This window comes from Dicentrarchus labrax, unplaced genomic scaffold, assembly GCF_905237075.1.
Source record: "Dicentrarchus labrax unplaced genomic scaffold, dlabrax2021, whole genome shotgun sequence".
NCBI lineage: Eukaryota > Metazoa > Chordata > Actinopteri > Moronidae > Dicentrarchus > Dicentrarchus labrax.
The window spans coordinates 34,902,193-34,921,198 of NW_026136721.1; the positions used below are offsets into that span (position 1 = coordinate 34,902,193).

Sequence of the window (19,006 nt, forward strand, 5' to 3'; positions counted from 1 at the left end):
TGTTTTTGTGTTTTTGTTTTTTCTCTCCAACGTGACGGACACTACGAGTTGTGGATTTATCTGGGAGTGTTTGTGTGTGTGTGTGTGTGTGTGTGTTTTTAAGTTTATTTTCTCAGTTTTTTGTGTTTTATCTTAACTTTATACTTTATGTATTTCAAATAATATAAAACATTTTAAAGGAATTTATACGGAATAAAGTCGTTTTTTATATTACAGACTGTAAATTGCACAGAAAACCACCGTTATAGCATCTTATGGTTTCTGTTGATGGTTGTATTTATACAGTAAAATATGGATTAAAAATCAACTGTACTAACATCCTTTTACTGTAATAGAAAAAGTTCCACCGTATCAGTTTTTTACCGTAAAGCTATGATTACATTGACTGATTCCTGATGACATCACAGTGACATCATCAGGTTTATTTCCTCCTACAGATTGACATCAAACAATTGAGTTAGTCTAAACTGTGTTTGAAATTGGTGTAAAGCTCCTTTAAAATCCCATTTCTTTGTCTTTCCATCCTTTACGCTCTCTGTCACTCTTTCTTTAATCACACCTCTTTCTCTCTCTCTCTCTCTGGAAGTAATTACGCCAGTTGCAGATACAGACAATTACTTATTATCTCATCACTGTGTGTGTGTGTGTGTGTGTGTGTGTGTGTGTGTGTGTGTTGCTGTGACCTCTGACCTCGTTCAAAACAAAGACGAGCTGTCAGTCTCGTCGTCCGTATCAGAGAAGACAAATAGTTTTTTTCATTTACGCTACATGTCTCACTCTCCCTCCCCTCTCTCTCACTCACTCTCTCTCCCTTTCTTCACTTTGTGTCCAAAAGTATGTGGACACCTGAACGTTGCAGCCACATGTGGTTCATTAATGAGCCCCCACTCTTCTGTACTGAAGACGTCTGTCTATGGCGATGAAAACACCTCAGTGCTGTCGTTTTAAACTGTCCTCAGTCTTTCAGTGGGTCTGGACGTGTTGTTGAGTCCCTCCACAACTTTTTATAGGAAATACATTTCCGTGATTTCCGTTTCACCTGGACTTCGTTCAATAACCGGTATGGAAGTCAAAGTATCGAAAATGTTACATGTTGAATATATGGTCATGGAAATGACACTGGAATAAGTTATCCATAAAACACTTGACTTGTTATTTTAAACTCCCAGAGTCCTTTGCTGCATGACATTAAATCTAAAACCTTACACATGTCCACATACTTTTGGCCATACAGTGTCCCTCCCTCCCTCCCTCCCTTTCTTCCTCGTTCACTTCCTCTGTGTCGCCTCCCTTTCTGTCTTCATCCTCTTCGGCTCCTTCTTTTATTCTCTTTCCTTGCATCTTCTCTTCATCGGTGGATCCATTCCCAAAAGAGAGGAAGAGGAGAAGCTAAAGACAGCTTAGAAAAGCCTTACGAGTCCCATCACAGGGGCATACGGGGGGGAGGAAGGGAGGAGGGGGGAGACGGAGATAGAGGGAGGTGTCTCTGTGGAAGAAAGACGGGCGAAAAAGAAGAGAAAGAAAGACAAATCCAGGATCAAGGCGTCTCCAGACTATTAGAGGACTGTTTGATTTCAGCTCATTGTCCTGATAAGACTGTCAAAATAAAAGTCTTTTTTTTCTTTATCGCTGCAGAAAGGAGGAATATGGGAGTAGGGAGGGGGGAGGAAAGAAGAGGATGAGAGAGGAAGGAAGGGAGGAGGGAAGGAAGAAAAGGAGGAGGAGTGGTTTTACCTGTCTTTACTTTTGGTTCCCAGGCTTTTGCATTGTGGGAAAAAGCTTTGAGGTAATCTACACACACACAGACACACACACACACACACACACACACACACACACACACACACACTCGCACAGACACTCGCACACACACACACACACACACACACACACACAAGTACTTTAAAATCTGTGTGAAAAAGTAAAAGCTGTGTAATGAAACCTCAGCGCTTTTATTTTGAAATTTCACTTTAATTATGTTTTATTTTGTTAAATATCTGCACCCACTCCTCCTCATCCTCCCACTCTTGTTCGCCCTCATTCTTTTTCCTCTCCCTACCTGTACCTCCTCCTCCTCTTTCTCTCTTACCTTCTACTTTCTATCCTCTTCATCCCCCTCTCCTTCCTCCTTCTCCTTCCTCCTTACTTCCACCTCTCTGCACCTACCCCCCTCTTCCTCCTCACCCTGCCTCCTCTCCTCCACCTTTTCGTCCACTTTTTTTCTATTCTTTCTCTCCTTCTGTTCCTATTTCTCCTCCCCCCTCTGTGTTTTTCCCATCCTCATCCTCCCAATTTTTTTTTTCTACCCTTTTCCTCTCCGTACCTGTACCTCCACCTCATCTTCCTCCTTCTCCTCCTCCTCCTCCTCCTCCTCCGCCTTCAGTAAACCGAAAAATTATCACTCTGGCTTTTCTTCCTGACACAATTTGTCAAATCCTGCCTGATAGGAAACACATTCTATTCATAAGGCGCCTCCTCCCCCACCTCCTCCCTGTCCCTCCCCCCTCCTCCTCCCCCCCCTGACGGTAGCAATTCAATTACAGCCGAGGAGGCGATAGTGAGCCAGAGAGGCAGGAATATGACAGGACAGTTACAGAGTGTTTACACAATTAAACTTTCACTGACAATACTGTGTCTGTGATGAATGTGTGTGTGTTTATATACAGTATATTTAGCTTCATGTCTGCTCTTATAGGCCTGTGTGTGTGTGTGTGTGTGTGTGTGTGTGTGTGTGTGTGTGTGTGTGTGTGTGTGTGTGTGTGTGTGTGTGTGTGTGTGTGTGTGTGTGTGTGTGTGTGTGTGTGTGTGTGTGTGTGTGTGTGTGCGTGTGTGTGTGTGCATGCAAGCGAGCGAACTATAGCAGCACATTTGTCATGATTGCCTCTCGCCCGCCACCTCTCTGACGTCCCCTCGGCTCCTGCCACTGTTGCATTGTGGGTAAGAAGAGGAGGCGGGTGGATGAGGTGATGAAAATGAGAGAAAAGGAGGGAAGTGACAGAAAAAACAAGAGGAGGAGAGATGGTCATAAACATGGGTCGGAGCAGTGTTTGTCACCTGCAGTCAGAAATCAGTGATTCTTCTTGTCTGTGTGATCTTTGATTAAAACTCTAGAGCTTTGTTCTATATGTAGTTGATTCAATCAATAATCTATAATCATTAAACAGTGTATAAACTCTAAAGCTTGTACTGTACCTTTAAATTATCCCAAATGTTTCCAACAACGTTCAAACTCAGAGAAATCTGTCATTTTATTCAGGTAACGCTGCGTTTCACCGGTCGCCTGTCGATGGCGTCATATCCCCTTTGTGCCTGCGTCAGCGTTGTGGTTGTCTGCCAGAAGCTGTCATACATTGACTGTTGATCCAGTCTGAAGCCACATTGTTACCATCCACTGTTTAGATCTTGGTGCTTTTTAACTCTAGATTTGAACCGGATGAAGGATTTTAGTCATCGGACGTCTGGATCTTAAGTTATCAGAGAAACAAGCTGAGCTAACGTTAGCATGACATCATAACCTGGGACCTGTTATCTTTATCCTCAGGCTCTTTGGTTTGTCATTGTGTCCTGTTAGTTTCTCTTTCCATTTGCTTTTTTTCAGCCTCTTAAAGTTGCTAAATGACTCACTCGCGCGCTACATGTGTCCGCCTTATCTGCTGTATGACATCCCACTTGTTAAGCCAATTATATTTGTGTCTTCCTCACTCTGCCGTCAGTTTGTCTCGGCGGCGGCGGTGGTGGCGGCTGGTGGAGGTTGCGGCGACCTTGCTGTAGCTCGCTTTGTCTCGTCCCGTGCGCCACCACCGTCACGTTAGCTAGTTATCAGTCGGACACAACGGGCTCCCTGAACCAGGCAGCGCTGTTAGACTGTCAGACAATGATACACCGTCCCGCCGAGACTTCCTCGCAATCACACGTGCACACACACACGCGTGGAGCGAAACCCTCGGCACTCTGGGTATTGTCCAAAGATCACAGGCGTAGGTGAGTTGTTCTTTTTAATTAATCATTTGTCCTTCAAACGGGGGAAAGTTTCCGTGCCGTAGATAATTAGGTCCCAGAGTCGGGCGGCGGCGGAGCCGGCAGCCACCTGCTGCCTTTGTAGCGCTAATCTTTGTCTTGTAGGAGCGTCGTCCCCGAAGACGCCGCGGCAACGCTCGCCGAACGAGCAGAATGAGAAAACACCTCTGAATCCCCACATGGTCCTCCTCCTCCTCCTCCTCCTCCTCTACCTCCTCTACTTCTTCTTTTCTGTTTATCGTTTTCTTCGACATGCTCTCTCTCAACTTCTTTAATGGTTCTGTTTTTGCTTATTCTCTCGCTCCCACTACTCCTCCTTTTTCTCCACTTCTCTATCTTTTCCTCCTCTCCCCTCCATTGCTACCTCCTCCTCTTCCTCTTCTCCTTCCTTATTCTTGTATTTCCCCTACTATTCTTCTTTCTCCTCCACTTTTTCATTCTTCCTCTCACTCCCTGTTCCTCTTACTAAACCTCCATTTCCTCCTCTTTCTTCTCCTCCCCCTTTTTCTCTCTTGTTCTTCCCATCATTTCCTCTACTCCTCCTTCTCCTCTTCCTTTTTTTCCCTAAAGCTTCTCTTCCTTCTTCTCTTTTAATTTTGCACATTTTTCTTTTATTCACACCTTTGCTCCTCCTCGTCCTCCTCCTGCTCTTCTTTTTGTTTTTCTTCTTTTCACTTCTTCTCCTTCCCAAAACTCCCTTTTCTCCAGTTTTTTATTTTTTCTTTATTTTGTTTCCTCCCCTTTCCCTTCTTTTTCTCCTCTTCCTCCCTTTCCTCCTCCTTCTTCTTCTTCTTCTTATTATTCTTCTGTGTGTTTCTATGGGGAAACTTATCCCATTAATTCAAAGTGAATAAAAAAGAGAGAGACGGGGGGGAGGGTGGGGAGGAGGGTGAGGGAGGAGGGGGGGTCCTGCTCCCCTGTCGTCCCTCCCTCCTCCCTCTCTTCTGTTTCCTCTCTCCCTCCATCATCATTATTCCTCCGTCAGATCGGCGGCTGATTTCCTGGAGGACCGAGAAAGAACAGACCGACTGATGGAGGGATGGAGGGAGGGAGGGAAACAGAGGGAGGAGAGAGTTGTAGCTCCAGCTCCTCCCGGGAAGCCTGTTTCCTCTCCTCCTCTTCACCTCCCACTTATTCTTTTTCTCTTCCCCTCTTCTCCTTTATTCCCCCTCTCACACCCTCTTTCTCCCTCCTCTCCTTCCTTGAGGAGTACAGTACATCTTCACCTCCCTCCTCCTTCCTTTGTTTTTATTTTTTAGAGTGCATCTCTAACTTCCTCTTGCTGTCTTTTTCCATCTCTTCTTCCCTCACTTCCTCCTCTCCCTTTATCCTCTCTCACCCTCTTTTTACCTCTTCTTCCCCCTTCCTTTTTTCCTATTATTCTCCTTCCTCCTTCCTTTCTCCTCCCTCGCTCTCCTCATTCATTTTTAACTATATCTACAACTTCCTCTTTTGGTTTTTCTCCAGCACTCTATCCCTTTTTGCCTCCCCCTTTACCTCGTACTCCCTCTCTTTCCTTTTCTCCCTCCTTCATCTCTGCTTCCTTCCCTCTTTTTCTTCCATCTTCCTGTTTTCCCTCCCTCCATTTCCTCTCTTCCTTTAACTCATATTACATTACATATTGTAGGATTTCTTTTTATTTTATGTCTCCTCCTTTCATTTGTTTGTCTCTCCTCCCCTTTATTCTCTTCTCTCTCTATTTTCCTCCCTCCCTCCCCCCTCCCTCTTGTCTCTTCCTCTTCAAGGACATTTATATTATAAAGGATGAATTTGCATATTAATTCATTTCTTTCAATTTTTTCAGATTAGACGTTGTCAACACGTATCAGCGCTGATCAAACTGCCGCGTCCACCAGAGACCTGAGTGAGTGTGTGTGTGTGTGTGTGTGTGTGTGTGTGTGTGTGTGTAGGCAGAAAAACAACCAGCCTCACATTATTCATGACACAAAAACACGCACTGTGTTCTCTGCTGAGCACCAAGATATGAACAGTATACACACAGACACACAAATAGACAGAAACATATTGAAAGACAGATTCTCCTTTAAAACCACATGAATGAGTTCATTTTCATTTGTTCAAATAACTAAAATAACAAAAAAAACTTCTAATAAAAGCAGGGTCTCCAATAGAGGCCTGGTCTGGACATTATAGAAATTATCTGGATGTATAAAACCTCTTAAAACCCAGCAGGTCGCCCGGTTGAGTGAGTTTTAAGCTGCTTAGATCGCCTACACAAATATACATTTATAAACTTCTGTCAATATGGATGCCGCACATCGTTAGATCAGTTCCACAATTCAATCCTTCGGTTCATTTTACGGAAACTATGAGCACCAAAGTATAATTAATTCAGATTTACCGGCACTGTAAACAAGAGGCGATCATAAAGTCAGTCTCATACGTTCTGTGTCCCTTCCTCCATTATTTATAATATTTGAGTCCGTCAGTGTAACAATCAGAGGGTGAAGTCTGTTGCTCGCTGTCTGTACGCTTGCTGCCGTAAATCTTCAGCTGCTGTAAAACCTCATTCAGGTTCAAGCGTAAAGGCGGCAGCACGGAGAAAAATACCACCTGAAATTCAAGCTCTTAGTTTCAAGTTTGCTGAACAAAACTCAGGAGAAGCAGCACAATTTGATAATATTTCCATCTGCCATCAGTTTTATGCTGAAGGAATTAAACTCCTCTCCCATAAATGACCACAAAATTAAGACCCAAAGTCGTGTGAGACTGAACTCTCCCTTCAGGTTTAGGTTACAGGTTGGCGTTGGGGGTTGCTAGGTGTGAATGAGGGTCCTCACGAGTTCAGTAATACAACGTGGACAGCTGTCCTATTGAACCGTGTGCTGATCAGTGTGGGTCAATGTGTGAGTATGATGAGACGTTTCCCAGCTGTCTGTCCTCCCATCAGTCCCTCTGATGGATGCAGAACTTATGAATATGCAGTTCTGGCTGACAAATGGAGCGTCTCACCTTCAGGAACCGCCGTTGCGGTGGACGGTGAAAAATGTCCTTCCTGTGTGGGATTGTATGTTTTGAAGGATGAGACTGTCACAGTCTGGTTAAAGCAACAATTTGAAAGTGTCGGGGAGGATGCTTCAGCTGAGACTTTTATTTTGAAAAGTCCTGACCTCAGAAGATAACACCTTTCAAACGTGTCGGATATTTCTGCTTAACACACCGTTAATTTGTGCCTGTTTGTCTTGTTTTCCTCTTGTCTTGGCTCCTGACGTGTTTTGACATTTGGCTGTTTGATTATGAGGAGCTGCCTTGAGATGATTGACAGTTTGACAGCGGCTGCGATTGGCTGACGGGTCCTGCTGAGAGAATGAACGTATTTATTTGTTTTTACACCAATTAAAATCATTCATCATGTTTCAGGACAGATTTCAACTCTTTCCTTTTTGACTTTATGTCGGCCTTCCAAGTCTGTATCTGTGCTCATCTGTTAATTTCTAAAGGAAACATTTTGTTCCTGTTTTTCTGCTTGTGATTTTGAATGTTTTTAGACATTATATGTAAAAAACTAAATGTCTTCATTTCTGTATGTTCTTGTGTGTTTTCCCAGTGGAGTCCAGCAGTCCCAGTCTCCTGGCCCCTGATAACACTCTGGAACGATCCTTCTTCGTCCGGATGAAGTCGACGCTCACAAAGAGAGGAGTTCACATCAAGTCCTCAGGATATAAGGTGAGACGACGTTCATCTTGTCCGGACTATTGTTGCCTCTAATTTCCTGTCATGCTTACTCTTCCTGGTGAATAGCACCCCTAGTTATATTGCATGTTATTACAAAGCCTTTCTTGTTTTTTTTGTGTGATTTCCAACACACTCTCCCGCTTGTTCAGTGCCCCTATGCTTCAAAATATAACGCTGTAGGTATCCGTCTATCAGGCACGCTGCATCCTGAAAGAACTGGAAAACCTGGAGGTTGATTAAAATGACCAGATATCCTGGAAATAATCTAAGTTGTCCTGGAGATGTTTGTACTTTTGCCCCTCACTCAGATCGCCTACGTAAACCTGGGTGCCTGTTTTGTTTGAAACTCGACTGTTGGTGGGATAAACTGTGTGACACCTCACCAGAAATGGGATTGACCTGCAGTGATCTTTTTTGCCATGAAGTCTATTTTTGGCCGAGCTGCAAGCAAAATTTACATATCTTCTTGTCTAATAATGGTCACATTTCTTGTTGCTGTGATAAATATCATCACCTCTACAATGAAAACTCTTTCTAGAGATTCATTTTCTTCCCAAAACCGCGGCTTATATATTTGTGCTGTCCTGTATTGTCAAGAAAAACTCCTGGAAAGTGAACCCTGACTCCACGGTCAGGTTAGCTACAATAAATATTCAGACTATGGTCAGACTTTCAAAACAAAGCGATGCCAAGTTGCAGTTTTTAAAAGGAAATACAAAAAGGAAAATCAGTAGTTTAGAGAACGGACCTGAACCATTAAATGAACCTGATTTATTCTTAAAAAGTAAAACTGACCTTAAAAGGTAGAACTAAAATAAACTGGGACAACAGTGGCGTCGTGTTTGTGTGTCGATGTCTTTACATGTTAAACCTGCTGACACACACACACTCACTGGGGAGACAGGATTATGTGATCTGACCAACATATCTGTGAGTGTGTAAGACAGAGGAATACCTTATCAGCCACTGGCTTATAGTCTTACTAGCTGTCATCAAATGAAGTGATCCATATGGAAATCTGTAATCCCACCATGGACAAATATGTGTTGGAAAGTGTGTGTGTGAGTAACTGATGGTGTGTTAAAGGTCCAGTGTGAAACATTGAGGAGGATCTATTGTCAGAAATAATATAATATAAATAAATATCATTCATAGGTATGTTTTCATTTGTGCTTAATCCCCTGAAAATAAGAATTATTGTGTTTTTGTTGCCTTAGAATGAGACGTTTTATCTACAAAGGGAGCGAGTCCTCTTCTGGCGGAGTCCGCCATGTTGAACCACCACACTGTAAAAATAAAACAGTTCAGAGAGCTCATAGTTTAGAAGGGACTTCACTATTTTTATCATATTATAAGTGAATTATTGCACAGATTTTTGTGTATTATGTAAAAAAGATAAAAAATATTAAAGTGAACCTGCAGCTAAAAGGAGACCAGAAAATTAATATTTGCAAGAAAATAATAGAAAATGAATCCAGAAAGACCAAACACATAAACTCAAATCACAAAGTTGAATATTTTAAGGGAACTATATTCACTCGTTCTATGAGTTTTAAATCAAAGTCAAACTTTTAAGTTTTGAAATAAACCTAAAAATAATCTTTTGTTGAGATAATTAAATTTTCTTATTTAGAAACAAAAACTGAAGTGAAAAGTGAACCTGAATTTTCCTTATTCGCACTGTAGGAAAAATTGAAAAAAACCCTAATCTCAAAGCAACTGTCATTGGATTTTAAACTTTTGAAATAAACTAATAATGATGATTTACTTCCCTGTGCATAAATGAAACTGTGCATGTTCTACAAAAAGAAAAAGAAATTCATTGATTCAGTGACTCTTTAATTCATCGATTCTCTCACTGACGAATTTACTTAATAAATATATGAATGACAATAAAAAGTACAAATAACCGGGAAGTGCTTTTATTTTGTTATTTAATCATCCATCAATGAGAAAGTGTGTGTGTGTGTGTGTGTGTGTGTGTGTGTGTCGTATACCATGTTCCACCTGGCAGACTCCGATCACATGCAAATCACAGTGGAGACAGAGACGCACATAAATATTCATCCACACGCATGCATATATTACTACACACATCACTGCAACACACACACACTCTCACACACTCACACACACACAGTGTTATAGTTTTAAAGCCGTTGTGTTGCAGCAGAGACCTGCTGGTGGAAGCTTCCTCCTCTGTTACTCACGGTAGAGGCGCCCTTGAGCAAGGCACCTAAACGTGCCTGTAAACAGTTTTAGTATTGAGTTGCTCCAGAAGGAGGTGGAGGCTGTGACGTAGTGGAAATCTGTCTCTTAGAAACGTTAATGCTGGCTATTATATAAAAGTCAGTATCAGTCCTTCCTCAAGTCAGGGGCAGATCTACAGGGGTTCAGCAAAGTTAAATTTCACATGAAAGCTGTGCTCGGATTTTCTTTGACGCTCAAATCAAATGAAAATTTAGCCATTAGCTGAACTGAAACTGAGGATATTGGAGGAAAAATGCAGGAATGGGGAACGAGAAGGAAGAAAACTGAGCGTTATAAGGACAGATTGTCGACTCCACTGAGCTTAAACACACACACAGAAAAAACGAAGAAGCGTCTGGGAACTGTTGCTGCTTTGAAATGAGACTTTTCTCTGTTGTTTGACCCTCATATTTGCAGCATGTAAAGAGAGAAAGAAAGAGACACTGTTTAAAAGACAAGCAAACATTTCCCCCGCGAGCAGCAGCTGATTAACATTTCTCGCAGGTCCATCGCGTCCGACAGACTTTTGAAGCTTCACACGAGTTTAAAGCTCTGGATAATTACACCCTTCACTCTCCCTCTGCCTGTCTTTTCTGTTTCATTCACTTCATCCCTCGAGGAAAAGAACAAAAACCAAATGAGAGAGGTAAAATCCCCCCAAAAAGTTCTCCTCAATTCACCTTGTCTTTATCGGTGCTGACCTCTGAATTCAATCTGTGATAGTCGAATATTTCAAACTGAATTCCTTTACATAGCAAAATATAGCAAGAGTTAAATATAGAAAGTAAGAGCAATATTAAGCTTGTGGCCCGTTTTACAAGCCCTGCATGATCATAAATTGGTTTTATTGCACAAACCACAATGAAATGGACTCATTAAACACAATGCAAACACAAAATAACTGCAAGCTAAACTAAAAGCTCTGAAAGTTTCCAGCAGAATAAATATTCCACAGTAGAAAAAATTATTATATAAATGTCTAATTAGTCCTTTCTTACTACAGTTAAACTCTGACGTCCATATACCCAAAAAAAGGACGTGTTGCACAAAGATCGATTTTACTCTTTCCCTGAGCTTTTCACTCTCTTTCCCTGAGCTTTTCATTCTTTCTCTGAGCTTTTCACTTTTTCTCTGAGCTTTAAACTCTCTTTCCCTGGGCTTTTCACTCTTTCTCTGAGCTTTTCACTCTTTCTCTGAGCTTTTCACTCTCTTTCTCTGAGCTTTTAACTCTCTTTCTCTGAGCTTTTCACTCTTTTTCTGAGCTTTTCACTCTTTCTCTGAGCGTTTCACTCTCTTTCTCTGAGCTTTCCACTGTGTTGACAGTGAGATACAGTCAACAGACGGACCTGTTGTCCTCACTGTAGTTTATATTCACCATGAAACACTGTCCTGCTGATCCAGTGGCTAATACGACTGTAACTGCAGAGTCCAACGCCGGTTCTGTGTCTTCATTTCTCAGTCGCTCAGTTAGGAATCTGCTTGCCCAAAGTCAGTTTTTACTTGCCCTGATACAAATTGATTTATTTATTGGCGGTTATCAAATAACAGCAAATCAAAGAAGAAAGTCTTTCAGAAACATGAGGTGAAGAACGAGCAACTTGCTCTCAAAGTTCACCACCATCACTGCTGGTTGTTGATGCATTCATGGATACTTCACAATACCAGTCAGCTCTCAAAGCATCTTGGGTAAAGTAGGCGGAACAAAGATATGTATAGACATTTAGATCAGTCAAATTGGGGCAGTACTTAAAGGGACAGTTCACCCCAACTGTCCCTTTGAGAATGGTTTTCATATGGTTGAAACGTGTACTTACCCTCTCTTCCTGGTGATATTGATCCACTCTGTCTTTTTCTTTCCCGGTAAGGTGATCCACGTCACAGGGCGTCTTCGCATCAGGATGGCGTTGACGCACAGCCGCTCGGTGCCCAATCAGATCATGGGGATGGTGGTGGTGGCACATGCCCTCCCGCCGCCCACCATCAACGAGGTTCGCATCGACTGTCAAATGTTTGTCACCCGAGTCAACATGGACCTCAAGATCGTCTACTGCGAGAACAGGTAGAGGAGGGAGGGAGATCGTCCTCTTTATACAGCGCTGCTCTCGTGGTTTTGGATAATTTTTTAATAGATATAAATTCTTTTTTTGCTCTAGCATAAAAAACATAAAACTCAATTTTTCCTTGACTGTTTCTGCATTCATGTTTCATTCCTGCTGTTCTCCTGTGTCAGAGCTTCTTATTCATGAGATAGTCTGACCCAATCCTCCCTGGTTTAACAGTGAAATATGTTGCTGATGGATCTGGCTCCTTCCCTCTGTCCAGATAAAGCAGATAGGCATCAGGATCTCGCTCAGGAGTTAACCGGCCGACCGGAGAGATTCATATCGGGCAAAAAAAAAAAACCTTCATGTTTTATTATAAAAAAGAGAGGAGGAAAAAATGATAGTAGACAGATTGCTTTTTTTGTGGGTGGAAAAAGGGACACAATGGGAGGCAGATGATGATATTCAATGCGGAGCGACAGAAAGCGAACAGACAAGCGTCGCTCCCATTACAGCCCCATTTTGAGGATGAGTTTCTAAGAGAATGAGAAAATGGGAGGTTTTTTTTTTCTAAAGAACAGAGTGTGCTGTTATCTGCCTGCCAGACATTAGCCTCCCCCCCCACCCGTCCTCTATCAGAATGATACCTGGGAAATTGTTCTGTCTATCCTGTGGCGAATTTGTTCAAATTAAACCTTTTACGGCTGATGTGTGTTACCTGTACAATAGACAGACGGGCTTCAGTCTCTGTTGTTGGGTCTTTTTTTAATCGTCGAGTAGCAGAACTCTACTGAGAAAATTGTCCAGTGGTGACAAGTTATATATTTCAAAATTTCACAACGTTTCCACTCGCAGTTTTAGTGCCGTGCAAATATGGACACAGGAGCTCGTCCGGCACAAAGAAACAGCACAGATATTGTCAGCAAACAGAGAGTCCCGGAGAAACCACCAGGTTGCCTTCATCGTCGAGCCGCAGTAGATTTGACTGAAGTTAGGCCTTGAAGCAGTTGTTCCCAGTCTTTTTCCTCAAGGGATTCCCTTTTCTATCATTTAATGAACTGACAAAAAAGTTACATATTTTATGGATATTTCAAATTATATTTAAAACTTCACAACGAACCCAAACAGTGAACTCTCTCTGTGATATTTGAGCAGATCATTTCCTGTTTAAGAAACTTTTTATACAATTCTCTGATAGTATTATGTGTTTTTTTTTTATAATTCTTAACAACTTAATAGGCTTCTTTTTTTGACAAATTCAGTGTTTCCTTGTCCTTGGCACTTCAATCAAGAAGGCCTTGTGACCCCCCATGAGTCTTTGCCTTAAAGTAGATCTATATATAATCCTCCAAAGAAATTAAACCCAACTCAAACACTTTTTTTGAGTGAACTTAAATTTGTGCAGTTATTTTCAATGCAGGCGATATAATTCCAGTTTGTTCCATTGACTCATTTTCAAGTTGATTTTATATCATTACAATAATATAAGCATTATAACTCTGTATATTTGAGGTCAATTTACTCATCAGGTTTTATAGTGTACTGACTGTGGGGAACATAAATGAATTCCCAGATTAAAGAAAATGCCATTTTGACCCTTTAAGACTACATCCTCAGTTATATTGTGCCCCTATTTAACAATGTCTGCAATTGTTTTTTACAAAAACTCAATTTCCTTTTATCTTTATATCAAAATGAATAATTTTGTCTTCCTGTAAAACAAAATGTGACATCAACATTAGCAAAAGAGCAAAGATTTAATAGTTAGATCGTTAGCAGCAGCATGGCTAATGGAGTGTTTCTGCCTATAAAATAAAATAATATAACTTAAATCAGCTCGTTTTAGAACATGGACAGAAAATCTCATGATGATATTCCTTCAGAAAACCTGATGAAATGTTCTTTCATTTCAGAAGAAAATGCCTCCACATAGTCCCTGAACACTGTTATACACTGTTCCTGTTAGTAATTTTATATTATTTTTATTCTGTTGTATAGTTTTTTTTCTTCCGTTTCAGAGCTTTAATGTACGTTTGTGTTTCAGGATCAGTGACTACATGGACCTGACTCCGGTGGACATTGTGGGGAAGAGGTGCTACCAGTTCATTCATGCTGAAGACGTGGAGGGAATCAGACAGTGTCACCTGGACTGTGAGTACCACAAACTATCAAAAGCTCCAGAACAAGCGAGTAAATGTCTTTCCGAAAGAATAACTTCTGTTTTAAACACATACATATATAATTTTATATAGAGTCCCGTTATCCAGCAGCTGGAAGACAGATGTTACTGCAGCCACGTAGCTAACCAACCACCGAAAAATGGAAGATTTCTAACTCAGGGTTAAAGTTTGAACATCTGTCTGACCTGATTGTTTAAATCCAATCTAAACATTGTTCAATCACATGATGGGTAACGCTTTTCAGACACATGTACAGCAATCCACTGATCACTTGTGTGCCTGCAGTTGAGGCTTTTTCTTGTTGTTTCGTTAACAGGACGCTGTTGACGCGTAAATGAGTTACATGGAGGACGTCAGTTAGGTAGTCAGTCGTCCTTCAGCAAGGCTCAGGACACATCTCGTACACTTTGTTTAAAGAATGTGGTTTACATGTGGCCCAGACCGCCTCTGAATGTGGTCTGAGGGATCTGATCTCAATGTGTCTTGGGTGCATTCACAGCTGTACTTAGAGCTTTCCACCAAGATGCAGGTTAATAGGATGTGAACATGAGGACTAAGTACTGCATTTAAGTGCAAGTATATTTGTATTTCAGTTTTTTAATTTTAAGCTCGTTTAAACTTATTCTTACAAATATTGTGCTTTTCACACTACATTTATCTGACAGCTTAAGTTACATTTCAGATTAAAATTTCACATAGAAAACCTATTATGAGTTTCTAAAATGATATATTGTTAAAAGTTAAACCCCATTTTGAGGTTTAACGGTTAACAATATCTTACTTTATGTAACTTAAGTAGGGTAATAACTATAACATTAACAGTGATATAATAGCAGTAATAATCAGATAATATAGTATATTATACGGTAGAATTACAATAACAGGAGACCTGCTGCATATTGAGTACTTTTACTTTCGATACTGTACTGTTTTGTTGCTAATACTTTTATACTTTTTGAATTACTTTTACTTGTATTTTTATGATGTGATATTTCTTCTTTTACTGAACTCAAATATCTGAATAATGAAGATATTACAGCAGCAGTATTTCTGAATTTAAAGTCAGTTAAAGGCCACTTAGAGAATTTTTTCTCTGCTGTATCTTTGAAAAGTTTCCTCACAGCAGCAACTCTACAATCTTATTACCCTTGTCAGGAGGCATAATACACTCCTCCCCGACACACACACACACACACACACACACACACACAGGCGGAGGCAGTGGTTCGGTGTCCCTGTTTAGTGGCTGTCTGGATGATTTGCGGCGTGCTGTTTGTTGCTGCAGTCAGATCTTTACTGTGGTGGTAAAAGCTGAGGAGGCGCTCAGAGCTGCGTGGCGTTTCACGGCGTGTCAGAGGCAGTGAAGGCGCTTGGGCGGAACGCCAAATAATAACAACCACGCAGCAAGGACAACACGCCTGATGGGAGTCAAACCTCAGACCACTACAGTCAGATTCTATCAAACGCTGTCCACTGCAGTCCAATACACTCCGCAATGTGAGCATTTCCTTAAGTTGTGAGTGCTGAGCGAGCTGCATTCACACAAACCCTACATAAATATTCTTTACACTAATGTGACTACTGCAGTGTTTTTACAGCCAGAGTTCCCAACACAGACCTAGGGTGACCATATTTTCAGACCGGGACCCTTAAAGGTCCACTGTGGAACATTTCAGAGGATCTAATGGCAGAAATGTAATATAACATTCATATATAAGGTATCATTGGTGTATAATCACCTGAATATAGGAATTACTGTGTTTTTGTTACCTTAGAACAGGGACCTCAAACTTTGCCATCTGCTAGAAACTGCTAGAAAGATCAATATTCTGAAAATGATATGTAATAAAAGAAATGTAAACAGCAGTTTCTATATTTTTTTTTTTAGCCCTGAAAGTATTAAAAAAGGAATAAAATAATAATATTTCTGAATCATATTATACTTTCATCTACAGACACTGTGGGTTGCTTTCTACGGAGGCCGGAATTTTGAACTGTCATATTTCTACAGTAGCCTAAATTTTGTGGCCACTGTAGTTTCTCCGACACACTTCACAGTCTGTGAGTCCCAGGTCGTCAAAAACAGATGCGAGTGGTGTTCAGTTAGTTGTAATCTGCAATTTCACCAGTAGATGTTCTAAATCCTACACACTGGTCCTTTAAGTGTACCGCACGCTCACATCTATGCACTTTCATCAGGAATGGGGACAATTATTTAATCTGCGGAGCCTTTCAGTACCACAGACGCCATGAACACAGCATTTTTGTTGTTGGGTACTTTACAAAGTTTCCTGGAGGTCTTTAGAAAAGGTTTCTATTCGGCATGACGGCTAACCGTAAAAGGTCATTTTTGATTTCACCTGGACTTTAAAGCCTCTGCAAGAAACTTTGATTTCGTGTTGATTCTGGCGGCCCCTGTGGGCGAAAGCGGTAGTGTTTCCATCGCCTCTCGTCATTGAGATTAAGTGGAATCCGACCCGGTGGCTGTAAATCTCCTCGACTTGTCAAAACACATGTCACATCTCACCATATAGAAAAAGAAAAAAACACGAAATCTCCCTGAAACTTTTTCAATTACCTTCTCCAAAAGTTCCTGAGCTCTGAACATCCAGAGTGGCAATCAGGAAGTGACTCTACGGCGGCCTGGCGGGGTCAGACGGAACAAGGAGGAGGGGGGGAGGTTAGGATGTGTAAAACATGAAAAAAAAGGAAGTGAAATATGGAGGGAGATTATTCCTCTCTGTCTGCTGCGAGGAAGGGAGGTCAGGGAGGCGAGCCGGCAGCCGGTGGTTTAAATGACTTGGTTTTAGTCGAGCGTAGTCTAATACAGCACCTTCAGTCACCTCGGCTGCTCGTTTTATTCTTCCTCTTTCAAAATTAATTTCCTCTCTGAAAGGGGGGCTTTCAGAAATGGATGGCTACGGGGCGCTGGAGGTGCTCCCTGTCTTTCCTCTCTTCATCCTCCCGTCAGATGGAGCGCAGTCAGATTGTTCTGAAATCGGCCTTTTCTTCGGGGCGGTTTAATTCGGCGGCGGCTTTATGAACTCGCTGCTGATTGTGTGGAAGCTGATTTCAGAGCGGCGGGGGTCTAAATGATTCTCAACTGTTTTAGGAAACGTGGTGAAGCTTTCTGCCTAATTGGAGGCGACAGATGTGGTTTGTGTCAGTTTTTAGGGCTGTTTGGTTTCAACGGTCAGAAAGCACGTTCTGTTTGTCCTCTGTGGAACACTGAGGACGATCTATTGGCAGAAATGGAAGATCATATTCATAAGTATGTTTTTATTAGTATTTAATCTCCAGAAGCCCATTTGTGTAAATCATTATAATGACTTTGTGATACTAAGTCAATATTTTGAGAACGTTTCTTATTATAATAACTTCCATAATAATGACCTGAGCCGTTTTTATCTACACACACCGCCTTACATGTTGAACCGCCATGTTTCTACAGTAGCCCTGTAGTATCATGTTTTTCACACGTTTCACAGTCACTGTAGTTTCTCCTTTGTGCTTGGAAGGGGAGGATGACGCGATCTGTAACTACACTGCTTAACGCCACTAAATCGTACACACGGTGCTTATTCGACCTATTGAAAAAAATGTAAAAACCTCATTTACATATATGATTTCAGACATTTACGGCTACAAATACAAAAGCTGTTGTTGCATTTGGAACATTTAAATTGGTTTTATTCTCAAAAGAGAACTGTTTTACAACCTTTTATTACAACCTGTTATCAAAAATACAGTTTGGTCAATATCATCTAAATTATTCAATATAACATAGATGATAGGCAAGTAAAAAAAAAAAAACACAGACAACATTATGTCATAGTTTTAAGATAAGATATATACTTTATTAATCCCCTATATCTTTTTACACACACAGGCTGAAATACACACTGACGCAACGTTAGCAGCGCCCCATGAGCAGTTTCTTGGGGTTAGGTTGCCTTGCTCAAGGGCACCTCAGCAGCGCACAGGAGGTGAAACTGGCACCTCTCCAGCTACCAGTCCACACTCCATATTGTGGTCTGTGGGATTTGAACCAGCAACCATCCGGTTCCCAAGCCAAGTCCTTACAGACTGAGCTACTGTCAAAGATCTTTATGTGGTCAGTGACAGCAGAGCCTCAGGTTGGAATCAAACCCGGGCCACTGTGGTAAGGACTCAGCCTCGCTACATGGGGTTGACGCTCCAGCAGATTAGCTACTTGGTCCATCGGTCCTGTTTAAGGCCCAGAAACCAGAATCAGAAACCACTTCCTGTAGACGAACAGCAGGCAGTTCCTAAAAGAAATCCTGTGATTAAAACAGGCCGTAATATTTCCTCCGTTTCGGTCGCTCACTGACTTTAAACTTCTTCATGTTGTCGTCCGACAGCTGCAGGTTTTCAGGTGAGGAAAAGAGTTTCAGCAGTTTTCTGTTTTTGCACAACAGCGGCAGCTCGCAGGCTCTGATTTTTTTGTGGGATTTATTTCCACGTCTGCTCTCGGTTCCCCCGCTGCTGCAGGAGTCGGATAGTTAGGGAATCGATCAAGGTGTATTTTAGAGGGATAGCCTGTTCTCTCAACAGGGATCTAAATTTTAAAAGGCTTCTTTTTAAGTGGAGGACGAGGCGTGATCCCTCTCTGTGAAAAGGCGTCACTCTCTAAGTCTCTATCATTACCTGCTGACAGCCGGTCTTAGCTCGGGTCAGATCTCAAAGTCAATCTGTCCTCGTTTCCACTCCGAGAACAGAGAGAAAGAGAAAGAGAGAGAGGGTGAACTTCTCTTTTCACAAAGCTAAGGGAAAGAGTGATTTGTCGGCCAGAGAAAGAGG

At 41.6% G+C, this 19,006-nt stretch overlaps 1 protein-coding gene across 4 annotated transcripts in view; it reads left to right on the forward strand.

Annotated features, from left to right (window-relative positions):
* Nucleotides 1-19,006, forward strand: part of LOC127354098 (neuronal PAS domain-containing protein 3) — a 286,712-nt gene that overhangs the window by 252,370 nt on the left and 15,336 nt on the right. For all 4 annotated transcript variants that reach the window (XM_051383751.1, XM_051383752.1, XM_051383753.1 and 1 more), the window contains 3 exons: nucleotides 7,586-7,704; nucleotides 11,829-12,022; nucleotides 14,050-14,156. In XM_051383751.1, coding sequence (XP_051239711.1) covers nucleotides 7,586-7,704; nucleotides 11,829-12,022; nucleotides 14,050-14,156 — 420 coding nt within the window. The remainder of the gene's footprint in view (nucleotides 1-7,585; nucleotides 7,705-11,828; nucleotides 12,023-14,049; nucleotides 14,157-19,006) is intronic.